Raw genomic sequence first — 16077 nt, forward strand, 5'->3', positions numbered from 1 at the left:
TCAGGAGTTCGTTGATTTCTTCAGCTAATCTGAGAGGACACGGCGATGATTGGCTCTACTCTTGTTTGTCTGTATGCTGCCCCATACGGAAACAGAAAAACAGATGATCTCACCGAGTACACAGATCATGGGAGAAAAGCCCCAGACAGCTATTGGTCTCCTGTGGGTCATCATTCATCCCCGGGCAGTACTAACATTCATGATGGCATCTTGTACTGTGTGGAGGGGTGATTTATGCAGGCCCGCATTACCTCAAGGGAGGGGCCTGATGGGGGTCCTGCAGGGGGAGAATTACCTCCCCCTCCTCCCTTCCTGCATGCAGGCTCTCAGATAGCTCATTCTGAAAGGTTGCTTTCTTCTACTTTCAAGGTGGTCTTAATGCATGGTGTGGGGGATGGGAAAAAAGGAGACAGAAGAAATGAGATCCAGGTCCTTTAAGATCATGCCCTCCTCCAAGTCAGTTCCCCACTTGTTTTAGGTAAACACACACATAGGTGTGCATGCATGCACACATCTATGCATGCATGTGTGTGTGTGTAAGTTTTATAGTTATCTGATTTACCAAAAAATAAAATAATAAAGTTTTTCTCTCTCACCTCTGGGAAGATCACGTGCCTACATTTATTGCTTTAATTTGTTCATTCATTTAAGCACTTGTTTAACCATTCACACTTGAATCATTTGATAGACAGCTGAATAGATGCTGGAAATTTTACCATAGAGGCAAAAAAGGAAATTCAGGAAGGGATGGAATTATAATGTAATGCCTTCTTATATATACACTGTCTATCTATCTATTAAAAAGATCTCTGTGAACTTGATCATTAAACTTTTAGGTGAACAAATGATGTTCTTTGAAGTCTGAAATCAAGACCTGCCTTGATGTGGATGTTGATTGATCCCCATATAACATACACAGTTGTGCTGTGTCGTTTCACTCAGACACTCATGATAGGCTGGCTTATCTGCACTTTTTTATTTTTTATTTTTTTTTAAATATTTTTTGTTCATTTTTTATTTATTTATTTGAGAGTGACAGACACAGAGAGAAAGACAGGTAGAGGGAGAGAGAGAGAATGGGCGCGCCAGGGCTTCCAGCCTCTGCAAACGAACTCCAGACGCGTGCGCCCCCTTGTGCATCTGGCTAACGTGGGACCTGAGGAACCGAGCCTCGAACCGGGGTCCTTAGGCTTCACAGGCAAGTGCTTAACCGCTAAGCCATCTCTCCAGCCCTTATCTGCACTTTTATAGCATGAATACAAATTAAAAAAAACCTTAAAGCAAATGCATTTAATTGTAAAATATTTTATGTGTGCTCAAACCATTAAGATTATTTGAAAATACTTTTCAAAACTAATAGAAGTTAAAACCAGGGGTTCATTTAGAGTTATTATTATTATTGAGTTAAAATAATGTTTCTACTGGATATGTTATTTAAGAGCTAGAAGGATTTTTGGATGATTTCACCATAAATAAATGATGCTTGTTTGAGGAGATAAATTTTTACTCTGGCTTGAGCATTATCACATGATACTCCCCCAGACATGCAATTTTTATTTTTCAGTTAACAGTTTAAGACTTGAAACACCTAATTCAAGTTATAATGGTTATATTCAGGTTTGCTGAGTCATTATAATTATAGATAGAAACAAACCTCTAGGGTTAGGTTTATCCAATGCCCCACAAAAGGGTTGGGGACTTGTTAGGAGCTTGTTTTCCTTCCTCCTCAGCTTCTGTCTTGTTCCCAGTGAATTTGGCTCAGGTCACCCGTAGTCATAGCATGCTCATAGCAGCCCTTATGTGTAATTTCTACAAACTGCTTCCAACAGGCACTTGAGTGCATTGCCCACCTTCTGGAAGATTTATGGAAGAGAGGGACATGTACATCACAGATAAGGACCCAGTTACAATTGGATCCTAGGTGGAGTTGCTCTTTGTAAGTCCCCAGCATTGAGGTGACAAAGCTTGTCAGTTAACACCTCTTTCTTTCTTTCTTTTCTTTCTGCTCTCTCTTTTTCTCTTTTCCCTTCCTTTCAGGGTATAAACTAAACCTTTATCTCTCTCTCTCTCTCTCTCTCTCTCTCTCTCACACACACACACACACACACACATTTAATTTTAGCATTTAGCATGGAGAAATTAAACTCTCCCCAGCTCCAAGAGCCAAATAAGTTTGGGTCTCCCAAACTTGTAGTCTGATTAGAAATGACCCCCTGTGAGATACCTTCTGTTTACATTTTTGGAGAATGACCATCTTCCTCCTTTATTTAGTCTGGATGTGAGGATGGAGTGGGAGAAGCGGGGTGTGTTCTGGGTGTCATGTGTGGAGTAAAGGGCACAAGCCGTCTGTTGTGGGCTAGACAGGATTGGAATTGTGGCTTCTCTACGTCCTGGCTGTGTGATGGAGGACAAGGGACTTAACTTTCCTGGGCTTGTCTTCCTTCATGTCTGAGCTAGGAACGAAATGACGCTCTTTCTTGCGAGCTGTAGAAAGGCTGAAATGTAATGGCACTTATAACACACCTGGCTGTATTTAGGCTCTTAACAAATGCTAGTTTCCCTTTCCTTTCAGGTGCTAAACGCTTTCCTTGAGGGTTGCATATGTAAACATTAAACATTTATAAATTGCACAGTTCATAAGAAATGAAACTTGAAAAGGTATCTTCAGATTTTTTTATGAAACAGATAATCATGCCCATTTGTCTGTCCTGCAAATGCGTATTTTTATATGTGGTGCTGGGTTTATTCATGATGCTTACGTGAAATTCTCAGCTCTCTGACACTTGGCTGAACCTAAACTCTCTTTGAAGCTTTGTAGATGAGGTAAATTATTAGGTATTGATGATGTGATTTGAGGCCTTAGAACTGTTCTGGAATTGAGCAGTACCTTCACAGCTGGGTAGATAATGAGGGTATAAACATTGGTTAAGGACTTGTGCAGTGGTCAGCTGGCTTTCACACAGCGCAGAGGAAATGGAGATTTTACCAGCAGGAAGCACTCTTCACCTGTCTCTTCTCACAAGCAGAGCCGACAACATTCCTGAGTGAATAAGTTATCCTGTCAATCAGGCTGCTTTAAACAATTGCCAAAGATATCTGTGCACATCCCCTGCAGCTGGATGTTAAATCCTGGGTGCTAGGGTTTATGTTAGACACCATGGCTGGCTTACGACCTTCGTAACACTTCAGTATCTTCTTAGTGGCTGTAGAATTCATGACCTTCTAGCAGCTGTTGTTATCTGCACAATCTTAGGCCCTTCAGCATCCCATCATGGACTATGGAGGTTGCGGGGGGGGGGGGCATCAAAGCAGAAGAAGGAATAGCTGGACGAAGCAGGGAGTCAGTGGAATGGGGTTGGGGGCGGGGGAACAAAAGAAGGTTTGGGGAGAAGGTTACGATCAAAACACATCATGTATATGCATGTAAATTGTCAACAGAACAAAACAAAACAAAAATTACTTCATGTTCCTAGAAGCAAGAGGCTCCCCTCCCCATCATCTGGTCAATGACTTGCTTGTCTGCCAGATCTAGCCTGCAGCTTATTTCTGTGCCTTCGAAGTCAGAATGAGTTTGGCATAGTTAGTCATTTATTGAAAAAGAAACCTATTCCTCAGAGACCATATGTTACCTGTCAAAGCAAAACTATCTATTCTGTGGCCCTTTACAGAAACGGCGGCTTACCCCTGGGCCAGCGGGCTTGGACTAGCTCTATAAGCGTCCGTGTTGAAGAACCACTGTAAGGGTGACTGTTGTTTCGGTCCTCATCTGATTTGTGACAATCACCATTTTCTGTCTGAGGCCTGCTGCATGTGCGTGGCTGAGGTCCAATGCAAACGCCTTTCATTACGTGTGCCCTGCACTCTCTATACAGAGTAATTCCAACTTCGCCCAGGAATGTATCTGCTAACGTTCTCTCTGAAGCCTCTGCCTGTCGCGCTGTCACCGTAGCTCACCTGGGCGGCAGCAGGTACCTGGGCTGTAGTCTAGCACTCTCCTCTCCCATCGCTTTCCCCAGCCTCAACCAGAGCGGCAGGGCCGGCGGGCAGCTCGGGGCTCCCGCTGAGCTCCCGCTGAGCTAGAGAAGGGTTACCGGGAACGTGTGGAACTGGTGAAAAGTGGGAGTCCAGGGATGGGCGCAGCGGTGGGCTCCAATGCACAGACAGAGGCTCCTAGAAAGAGAGGGGCCTGAACTAGACTCTGAAAACTGGGCACAGTTTGCTGGAGGCCATAAGCCAAGGCACATAAAATGAGGGAAGACCTCATGGAGTGTCCTGCCTGGAGTGGAGACTTTTCCTGCTTTGAGAGATGAGAACGGATTATTTTTGTGGGAAATTAAATGACAATGTTAAGATATATGGAATTCCAAATCTAGGAGTCAGCAAGGGGTTAATGTAGTTTATTATTTTTTTTAAAGAGTGAGGAATGATACACATATGGGAAGTGAGTGAGTGAAATGACAGTTATGAAATTGATACCACAGTCATGGGCTGTATAACATTTTGGCTAACAACTGGTCACTTATATGATGGTGGCCCCAGTAGACTGTAACATCTAATGACATCATAGCCATTTTAGTTTGTGTTAGCATGCGCTATCATATTTACACAATGACAGAATCACCTATTGACCCAATCCACTTCTTAGAGTGTGCCCTCCTTGTCTGTGACGTCACATGGCTGTCTCTGTTAAACCCTGACCAAGGGACATCAAGCTATGAAAATCACAGGGACCATCTCATTTAGTCCTCAGAATGCAGCAAGGGAAGATCTTCATCCTCCAATCTCAAATGAGTTAACTAGGCATGGAGAGGTTGAGATAACTTGCCTGAGAATCTAGAGTTATTATGTACGTACTACCATACTCTAAATCCTATATTTTCCCCCACTTAAAACTCATTTGTGTTTGTGTGTGTGTGTGTGTGTGTGTGTGTGTGTGTGTGTGCACGTGTGGAGGCCCATGAACAACCTCAGGTGTCTTTCCTCAGGTGCAGTCTGCCTCTTTTATGATTTTAATCTGAGGCAGGGTCTCTTATTGGCCAGACACTCTCCTATAAAGCTAGACTAGCTGCCAGGGATTCCCGGGGGTCCTCCTGTCTCTGCTTCCCCAGCAATGGATTCTAGACGCACATTGCAACACACACCTCTTTACATGGACTCTGGGATCGAACTCAGCTCCTCATGCTTGCAAGGCTTTACCAACTGAGTCATCTCCTCAGCAACTTATTTTTATCATTTTTTTAATTTCTGAGAGGGGGGGTGGAGCAAGCCAGGGCCTCCAATGCTGCAAATGAACTCTAGACACATGCTCCACCTTGTGCATTTGGCTTATGTGGGTCCTGGGGAATCAAACCTGGGTCCTTTGGGCTTCTCAGGCAAACACCTTAACCACTCAGCCATCTCTCCAGTCCTCCTCAGTGTCCTAACTCATTTTCTAATCTTTCTAAATTGGTGCACTGTATCTCACTTTGTGGACTGAACTTTCATCTGTTTCAGCAGTAGACTCTTCATTATTGCAGGGCATTTGAGTAGAGGAGTCATTTATTGGAAACATTTTTAAAAAAAGTCCTTTTAAGCTGAGTCTCCTGATGTTTTCTTTCTCGCAGCATGCCCTGGATGCTGACAATGCAGGCGTCAGTCCAGTAGGAAACTCTTCCAACAGCAGCAGCCACTGGGACCTTGGAAGTGCCTTTTTCTTTGCTGGGACCGTCATCACCACCATAGGTATCCACTCATTTGCTAATATCCCCCCCCCTGCAGGCTCTGCCCAAAGGGCTTGTCCTCGCACCCAGGGGTTGTGGAGGCGGGAGGAGGATCGTGGCACACTGTCTAGTACATAAGTAGTTGTGGCAGGAAAAAGCAAAGCAGAGTGAAGATTTCACAATGAAAACCTAAGATTTTTGTGAAAAGTTTCCAGTAGAAAATATGAATTGATCCGTTGACCTCAGATTGCTCTCTCTCTCTCTCTGTATATTATGAACCAAAATATTCTACAAAGTTCATTAGAGACAACGATACTCTCTAACCCTTTCTGGCTTTTTACAAAAGCATTCCCAGAGAAAACCACTTGCATCTGTTTGCTTGATGATATTAATTTTGACCTTCATGTCTTTAAATACCACACTGGAATTTTCAGTTTTAGAGGTTATTTCTTGACTTCTCATTGTTGAAGGTGAGGAGTTCTCTTTCTTCCTCCCTATCCCACTTGAAGAGAGTGCTTGCTTCTTCCCTTTTCCTGTCTTCCCAGGAAAGTTTAACTAGAGTCAAGCTGAACATTTGCTTTAAGGTGACTCTGGAAAATACTCTTTGCAACTGATCATACAGTGAAGGGCACCACTCCCCCCTGCAGTGGCTTTTCATTTGGTGTGTGCATGCTTGTGTGTGTGTGCACGTGTGTGTGTATTTCCTAATACTCAGGTTTGTTTTAGTGATTACTTTCTGGCTATAATAGTGCATAATAACCTTAGTGTTCTGTTATTAGCCAGTATTTATATATCCCCCTGATATGGGCTATGACTCCTCTTCTCCCTTCTCTCCACGCGATTTTAGTTGACATCATCTTGCTAATGTTTTCTTTAAAATAATTAAGTAGAATGACTTCTATTATGTGATTTTTCCAGCTTTAAATAACACTCCTTGGCTCTCACTATCCTATGTAAGGCAGTCAGTGAACTCATCTCATGTCCCAGTTTCCCTTCCCAGCATAGAGCAAGTGTCACCTGTCCATTATTGTCTGTATTCCACCAGGTACCCAGTCTACCCTCTGTGCTCTCACCTTTCTATTTGCTTTGGACAATTGCAGCTCTATGTTGAATGCTGGCTGTGTTCATCTCCAGTCTCTCTGCTGTGGTTTTCTTTATTATTGTCTGTCTGGAAGTCATCCTGAGGAGTTAAGAATGTGAACATACTGGTGCATACCTCTGATTCCAGCCCTTGGGTGATAGGGGCAGAAAAATCTCGAGATTTTGAGGTGTAGACTGAGTTCAAGGTGAGCCTGGGGTACATAGTGAGATGTTGTCTTAAAAGTGAAGGTTCCGAGGTGTAATATTCCCTGGGTTCTTGCATTGTTCAAAGGATAGCTTGGCACTCACCTGAAGGACAGTGTGGGGGAGATGAGAAACCACTTCACTGACTCAGGTTTTCTTTCTTTCTTTTTTTTGTATAGTGTGTACATATGCATGTGTGTTTATATGTTTATGGGCACATATTTGTGTGCATGGACTGTGCATATGTGTGTGGGTGTGTGTAAGCCACAGGTTGTCATGGGATGTCTTCCTCATCTCTCTCCACCTTATGTTTTTTAAGACAAGTGTTTTAATTTTTAAAATTTATATTTATTAATTTATTTGAGAGAAGGAGAGAGACAGAGACAGAGACAGAGAGAATGGATGTGCCAGGGCCTCCATCCACTGCAAACAAACTCCAGAAGCATGCACCACTTTGTGCATCTGGCTTATGTGAGTCCTGGGGAATAGAACTTGGGTCCTTTGGCTTTGATGGAAAGCAAGTGCCTTAACTCTTGAGCTGTTCCTCTAGCCCCACCTTATGTTTTGAAACTGGGACTCTCACTGAACCTGGAGCTCACTGGTTGAGTAAGATTAGCTAGCCAGCAGGCCCCAGGGATCTTCCTGTCTCTGTCTCTTTAGCGCCCAGCTTTTACATGCCTGCTGGGGATCTGAACTCAGGTCCTTATGCTTGAACAGCAAGCACTTTTCCCCCTGAACAATCTTCCTGGCCCCTCAGATTTTCTTTGTAACAGGTCACATGGTGATGCTTTACCATCTCCTGATGTTAGCACCACTGCCAGCCTTGTTGTTGCTCTCTATCTCCATCCTCATCTTCTGTTTAGATGGTGTGGTGGTTTGATTCAGGTGTCCCCCATAAACTTAGGTGTTCTGGGTGCTAGGTTCCCAGCTGACAGAGATTTGGGAAGTGGTGCCTCCTGGAGGCAGTGTGTTGTTGGGGGTGGGCTTATGGGTGTTATAGCCAGTGTCCTCTGGCCAGTGTTTGGCACACTCTCCTGTTGCTATGGTCCACCTTATGTTGGCAAGGGGGTGATGTCCAACCTCTGCTCATGCCATTGTTTCCCCTGCCATCATGAGCTTCCCCCTCAAGCCTATAAGCCAAAATAAACCCTTTTCTTCCCAAAAGCTGCTCTTGGCCTGGTGATTTCTGCCAGCAATGTGAATCTGACTTCAACAGATAGTAAAAGATGATTTCTTCAAATGCATTACTAGGTTTTTTGCTTTTTATTTCAGGAAAGCCTTCTTGATTGACATCTTTAACATTTTCTCTGCCGTTTGTCTTTGGTTTTTGTTCTTTGGGGATTCTAGCCTCACATCTTTTATAACTTCATCGCCTGATTTCTATGTCTATTACTTACATCCTACTTCCTTTTCATTCTTAAAATTTTACATTCACCTTGCAAACGTTATCCTTTTTTATTTTTATTTGTTGATTACCAAGAGAGACAGAGAGAAAGAGGGGGAGTATGGGCATGCCATGGCCTCTTGCCCCTGCAGATGGACTCCAGATCATGGGCTACTTTGTGCGTCTGCCTTTATGTGGGTGCTGGGGAACTGAACCTGTGTTGGCAATTTTTGCAAGTGAGCACCTTTAACTGCTGAGACATCTTCCCAGACCAACTTTAGCCTGTCTATCCTTTGTGTGTGTGTGCATATGTACATACATGTGTGGTTGTGCATGTGCATGTTTTTGAGAGTGTTGCTCTGCCATGTACTCATTCTGATTTATTTAATTTTTGTAATCATTAGGGGAATTTTCTTTCTCCTGTTGCTGGCAGAAAATAACTGACTAGGAGGAGCCTATGGGAGGAAAGGGTTTGTTTTGGTTTACAGACTCAAGGGGAGTTCCATTGATATGAGCAGAGGGTGGACATCATCTCCTGGCCAAAATCAGGTAGACAAAAGCAACAGGAGAGTGTGCCACATGCTGGCATGGGGAAGCTGGTTATAACTACCATATACCCACCCTCAATAATACACTGTCCCCAAGAGGCTTCAGTTCCCAACTTGCCACCAGCTGAGGTTCTAGCATTCACAACACATAAGTTTTTGGGTGAACACCTGAATCAAACCACCATATTCCACCCCTAGCCCCCATAAACTGATAACCATCCCTGATGTAAAATGCAATGCATTCAGTCCAACTTTAAAAGTCCCCATAATTTTTGTTAATCCCATTGATGTTCAAACATACCCATAGTCTAAGGTCTTGTAACTAAGCCATAATACCAAACAACAACAACAACAACAACCCCATAATGGCACAGAATAAACATTCACACTGTAAAAGTTGGCACTGGGAATACCAAGGCGAAATTGAACCCATACAAGATTTAAGACAAACAGGAAACATCAAACTCTCTAGCTCCAAGTCTGACAACTCTAACCAGTGTCAAGTCTCCAAATCTGACAATTCAAACTAGTAGAGATTCTCTGGAGTTTCAGTTCTGCCCCTCCAGCTAGGTTATCTACAGTCTGGGAAAACTTTATCCAGTGCTGGCAGCTTTCCTTGGCAGCCATCCCGCTGGAATCTCCGCTGGATTTCCACTACAACCCATGGTTTATTCTCATGGCTCCACTGGGCTTCTATGCAGGTCATATGGTAAGCCTGCTTCACACTTCCCATGGCCATTTCCAAAAAACAAAACCATGTTGCAAATTTAATGATCCTCGCTTTCCTGCAGTTGCTTTGTTCCGTAGTCCCAGGTAGGCTACCAGCCTGCTAATCCAGGGGGAATAAAGCTGAATTTGAAGAGAAGGAAAACCCCTTCAGCATCCAAGACCCTTAGTTCAAAAGAGTCAGCATTCTTCCTATTGTTCTTATGTATTGATCACCTGGCCCAATCTCAATAGTTGTAATCTCTGAAGCAATTATAGCTGAACAGGCAGCAGTTTTGGCCCAAGGATTTCATTTCTTTTTGTGCCATATCCATCTGCTCACACCAGTTCATTTCTGTGCAAGACACCTCTGCACAAGTTCCCAGGATGTGGGCATAAAAGCAAGCCTCTCACACAAACTGCTCCTAGCCCAGTTCAGGCAAAGCTCTTTTCTCCCTTGATAAGCCAAACCTCACAGTCCTTAGTTCTCTCTGCATACAGTCTTTCAATTCAGAATAGACCACCAGGATGTACTTACAGCACTGAAAGGTGTCTCTTAGGCCAAGGTTTCAAATCCTTCCATTATTACCTCCTCAAATCAGTCCCCGAAGGTCAAAATTACAGTCAGGTTTCTAGCATTAACAACCCTACTTCTCGGTACCAATTTACTGTTGCAGTCAGGTTCGCATTGCTGCCAGAAAACACCCAACCAAAGGCAATTTGTAGGAGGAAAGGGTTTATTTTGGCTTACAGAGCTGAGGGGAAATCTCCATAATGGCAGGGGAAAATGATGGCATGAACAGAGGGTGGCCATCACCTCTGGCCAACATCAGGTGGACAGCAGTGGCAGGAGAGTGTGTCAAACACTGGCAAGGGGAAGCTGTCTATAACACCCATAATCCTGCCTCCAACAATGCACTGCCTCTAGGAGACTCTGGTTCCCAAACTGGTACCAGCTGGGGATGTAGCATTCAGAACACATAAGTTTATGGGGGATACCTGAATCAAAGCACCATACCTCCCAATTACTTCTTGAATTTCTTAGCTGAGATTTCATCTGCACCTGTAGATTTAGTACTCACATTTTAAATTTGATTGTTTCTAACTTGCAATATACTTGTCTTCAATAGTGTTAAATATGAGTATAGGGCTGGAGAGATGGCTTAGCGGTTAAGCGCTTGCCTGAGAAACCTAAGGACCCTGGTTCGAGGCTCAATTCCCCAGGACCCATGTTAGCCAGATGCACAAGGGGGCGCACGCATCTGGAGTTCATTTGCAGTGGCTAGAGGCCCTGGCGCGCCCATTCTCTGTCTCTCTCTCTCTCTCTCTCTGCTTCTTTCTCTCTCTGTCTGTCACTCTCAAATAAATAAAAATATTAAAAAAAAGATGAGTATAAACTGAGCATTGTTTCATTCATGGTGAAATCATGAAAGTTGGGATGACATTTATGTGTAATATGAACAACTGAGATGAAAGAGATTTCTCATTGTTACTTAGAAAGCTTTGTATTTGTTGGGGTCTCCAGAGAGACAGGACCAATAAGATATGTGTATAGACGCAGGACAGGGAATTTTTTTTTTGCAAGCTGGAGACACTGGGATGCCAGGAGCATGACTTAGTTCCAGTCCAATGGCTTCAAGACTAGGAATGCTGATGGTGGAAGTCTAAGACAGAAGCCCGAGAAGCTAGAAGTCCATGACTAGAGAGGCTGGATTTCTGATGTTCAAAGGCAGGAGAAGGAGGGCAGGGAATCTCAGACATGGGGAGGGGGGTGGAAGAAGAGAGAAGGTAAGGGAGGAGAGGAGAGAGTAGGAGGAGAGAGAAAATCCTTTTCTATGTGCCTTTTTGTTCTAGCCAGGCTCTCGTCTATTTGGATGGGACCTGACCGCTTTAAGGATGAATCGATTTCTCTTCCTCACTAATTTTACACTTGCACATTTTGAAATATGCCATAAGCTATTGCAGATTTTGGCCAGTCACTATACAACAGGTCTGGGGCCTAGGAACCTTACATGACCCTGCAAATGAAACTAGGATGTAGGAGCTCATAGACAGACTATACCTGATGGAGGAAGCATGTGACCTGGCCTACTTGCTGTTACAAACCTCAGCCGACCCGCGGCTGTCACCGTGGTCCATCAGAGAAGACCGATGTCAGGCTTCACTGTGTTTGACAGTCTGGTTATTAGCATGGGGAAATGTGTTATGCATGTAAAAGGACTTATTGTAAAGCAACTAAAGTTGAAGAAATCTGAGCTATTTCCAGAGGTACCTTTTGGAAAATGGTCTCCAGAGCCAGAAGATAATCGTATAGTATATCAAAGATGATGGGAAAAAAAGAAAACTTTTGATTTTCTTGTTTTATAAAATGGTGAAGTCAGTGTTTTATCTAAGGCATTAAATAGTCTATAGCTATGTTGGACTATGAACTGCTAATCTTTTTTCAATAAAGTGCTAATGCTATCTATTGACCCTTTGTTGTTTATTTCTGTTGATGGGGATCTGTTTTCTAAGTTAACCTGTGTCTTAACACCTGCATTTCCAACATCTCTTTCCTGCTCATGACCCCAGGCATTGGGAGAAGAATCACCTTGTCTATACTAAGAAATTCAATGCTTGGCCATCGTCAGTAGTTTCAAGATGGACACAAGATCTGGAGCAGGCCAGCAAGAACCTCCTGGGTTTTTGCTTGAGCTTTGAGGACAATGATTTCCTCATTTTCTTATGGATGTAAACATGGAAAATGAATAGACCCAATTCACTGCTGGTTACTGTCTTCCCTTGACAGGTTTCTCTGTGTCGAATCAAGCTAACATTGAAGAAGCGGAGTAAGAAAAGGGATGGTAGTAAATGATGTTATGTTCATATCCTCTGAGTTCTGCATGTGTGGCAGTCGGGTTCACATTGCTAGCAGAAATCACCTGACCAAGAGCAGCTTTTAGGAAAAAAGGGCTTAAGGGTTTATTTTGGTTTGCAGACTTGAGGGGACACTTCACGATGGCAGGGAAAATGATGGCATGAGCAGAGGGTGGATACCACCCCTGGCCAACATAAGGTAGACAATAACAACAGGAGGGCATGCCCAGCACTGGCAAGGGGGAGCTGGCTATAACACCCATAAGCCCGCCCCCAGCAATACACTGCCTCCAGGAAGTGTTAATTCCCAAATCTCCATCAGCTGGGAACCTAGCAATCAGAACACCTGAGTTTATGGGGGACACCTGAGTCAAGCCACCACAGCATGGAACTACTCACAAAGCATAAGAAACAGATAGTAAATCTCCTTTTAACCAGAGTCAACCAGAACCTCTTTTTATGCTTAAGCTAGTCTACATTGGATTTTTATTTTGCATTAGATTTTTGAAAAATTATCTGCACTGAGGAAAAGCTCCTAACTAATACAGACAGATGGAACAGAGTTCAGGAGGCCCCATAAACAGAGCCTGACCCCATGCCTAGGACCTGAACCTGCTGGCTCCTGCAGCTGTGATCTCTTGCCATCTCTGGGTCATATGCTCCTGATTTAAAGTTCTAGGCAGAGCCATACTGTACAAGGAGAGACTCTGGGCTCATGTACCTATATTCTGGCTGCCTGAGTGGCTGGTCTTTTTATAGCCAGAGGCAGGGCACCACTTATGCCCAGGATGGCGGGGGGGGGGGGTCCTTCCAAATAAGAAAGATGCTTGGCTACCAGCAAACAGCTACTTCAGAGCAACCATGCAGGCAAAAGCAAACAAAACCCTAACCCAGTCCCCAAAGCCTACGTACTTCAGTATCATGACAGAGAGCTTGCAGAAGAATTTGAATTTTTGTCCTTTTGAATTTATAAAAAATAACCCCACTATTTCTCTGTCTTAACTGTAACATAATTGTATTGCAAGCTGAATGCCATTAAATTGGGTAAAATTTAATTCTAGAATAGATGGTTTTCCTAGTCATACAGTTTGGGAAATCCTTAATACAATGTGAGGAAGATTAATGTAGTGAGAAAATAATCACTTTTTAAGTACTTGTGGTAAGTTCATTCACTGCAAGGCTTGTAAAAGGCTTGTAAGAAAACTCAGGTTCCATAATTCTTCCTGAGAAATTTCCCACTACTTAGGAGTCAGGAAAGTTGAGCAGTCAGTATAGCTGTGATCTCATTAACGGTGAGGTGCAGAAACACTATCCTGCTTGCTTGAGAAAATACCATTTGCAAGACAGCACTGTCTAGATTTCCCCTTGCTGTTAGGAATGCCGGATGGCCGGAGTTCTTGGAAAGGTGTGTCTCTGTTGGCTTCATTTGTGGCTCACTATCCATGCTAAAATCACATGCTGTGGAAGCATAAGCTGTTTTTTAAAAAAATTTATTTATTTATTTATTTGAGAGAGAGAAAGAGGGAGAGAGAGAAAGAGAGAGAGAATGAGCATGCCAGGGCCTCCAGCCACTGCAAGTAAACTCCAGACGCATGAGCCACCTTGCGCATCTAGCTTACATGGGTCCTGGGAAACCAAACTGGGATCCTTTGGCTTTGGAAGGCAAATGCCTTAACCACTAAGCCATCTCTCCAGCCCATGCATAAGCTATTTTGAGTTTGGTAACAGTGTTACTGCCACAGTGAAAATCTGTGTGCAGGAAGTGTGGTTTTCATCTTTGGTTGTTCCACTAGAAAAGCTCTGCAGGCATTGCTTGTCTAAGGACACAGACCTTTGAAGGGGTTTCTAAATTGCTTTCAAGACAGACTTTCACAAGCAACACGAAGTTATGTACTTTCCAGGCACAAAAACAATTTTCATTATTTAGAATGTGGAGGCAGAGAGATCTTAGGTGTAAAAGTCTTTTCTGAAAAAAAGAAATACTACTCAGCATCAGAGGCCTCTTCATCTAAGACGATCAAAGCATTTGTCTTTTTTAAAGCTTTTCTCACATTGAGAGACACAGAGAGGTTGATGTTTATGAAGTTGGTTGTCCTTATCTGTGGACATCTCAGTCAACCAACTGTGAATTGAAAATACTCAAAAGGAAAAAACAATGCATGTGCATTGGACTTTTTCCATTTCATTATTCTCTGAACAGTACACTATAACAAACGTTTATTATTTTATTTTAAGTATCAGAAGTAAAGCGGGTGTGGTGGTGGCACACATGCCTTTCATTCCAGCATTTGGGAGGCCACCTTGAAACTGCATAATGCATTACAGGTCAGCCTGGGCTAGGGTGAGACCCTAACTCGAAAAACCAAAAAAAAAAAAAAAAAAAAAAAAAAAAAAAAGAACCAAAAAAGTAATTTAGGGCTGATTTAGAGTATAGAAAAGGATGTGTTTAAGTTTATGCACAAATACACCATCTATGTAAGAGAATTGAGCATCTGTGGATTCTTCTAATTTTAGGGGCTCCTGGACCCAGTCTCTTGCAGATATCAGGTGATAACTAAAGTGAAGGAAATACACTGAGGAACTTCTCCCAACTAGTAGTTAGACCAGAAGGAAAATCAGACTGTTTGGTCTTGGTCAAGCTTTGCCCTGTACCCTGTTTGTTTCTCAGTTACTAATGCTGATACAAGAAGTTGCCGTAGGGCTGGAGAGATGCTCAGCGGTTAAGGGACTTGCCTGCAAAGCCTAAGGACCCAGGTTCAATTCCCCAGTACCCACGTGTAGCCAGATGCACAAAGTGGTGCATGCATCTGGAGTTTGTTTGCTGCGGCTGTCCATTCTCTCTGTCTCTATCTCTCTCTGTTTGCAAATACACACACACACACACACACACACACATTAATATATATTAAGTTGCCTTGGCCTTTGATGACTGACTATGCTGGTGGCTCCCTAGCAACCAGCTTTTCTAAGCTGGAAGGATGCTACTTGCTCTGGGTACAGATGCAAACTGTCATATGCAGAAGGGTAGGACATGACCACATTGTTACTCACTGCTCAGTCATGAGAGTTTAGTGTTTGAGACATTTTCAGATTGAGTCATTTGGCTCTGCTGACATCAAAGAGAGCCCCTGGTCAGGTCTCAGATGATAGCTAGTGCCCGAGCCACTTGCCTGGCTGCCCAGCTAAGGGCTCTGCACCTCCTGAGGTTTTGAGACAGCTACTTGTACCTCCCAAACACTCAGATGGGAGGTTTAACCCGTGACCATGGACATGACACTCACTGTACCCCATGATTCTGAGAGGTAACTAGGTGGGGGGGGGCAGTGTGCACCACATACATGTACTCATTCAGTTATGTGATAACCAGACAGGGGTTTCAATCTATGGGCAGATCTAGACAGAGAGGTCAAGTAACATGCACATTATGTCATAGTAAGCAGTGGAGCCTAGTGACGTTCACCTGGTCACCTGGTGTCATTCACCAAGATGAACATGCGTGGGCTCTTATGAAAAATGATGAAGACATCAAAAAGGCATCAGTTACAGAGCATTCAACAAAGAGTGGTGCCTTCTAAGTGTTAAGTCCTGTGTGACTGCAATT

The 16077-nt window shown here is 43.4% G+C and overlaps 1 protein-coding gene across 2 annotated transcripts in view; it reads left to right on the top strand.

The window, feature by feature from the left end:
• The window catches only part of Kcnk10 (potassium two pore domain channel subfamily K member 10), a 149256-nt gene that overhangs the window by 73419 nt on the left and 59760 nt on the right, over nt 1-16077 (top strand). For both annotated transcript variants that reach the window (XM_045155095.1, XM_004649357.2), the window contains exon 3: nt 5604-5721. In XM_045155095.1, coding sequence (XP_045011030.1) covers nt 5604-5721 — 118 coding nt within the window. The remainder of the gene's footprint in view (nt 1-5603; nt 5722-16077) is intronic.

The sequence above is a fragment of the Jaculus jaculus genome, chromosome 7, assembly GCF_020740685.1.
Source record: "Jaculus jaculus isolate mJacJac1 chromosome 7, mJacJac1.mat.Y.cur, whole genome shotgun sequence".
NCBI classification, from domain to species: Eukaryota; Metazoa; Chordata; class Mammalia; order Rodentia; family Dipodidae; genus Jaculus; species Jaculus jaculus.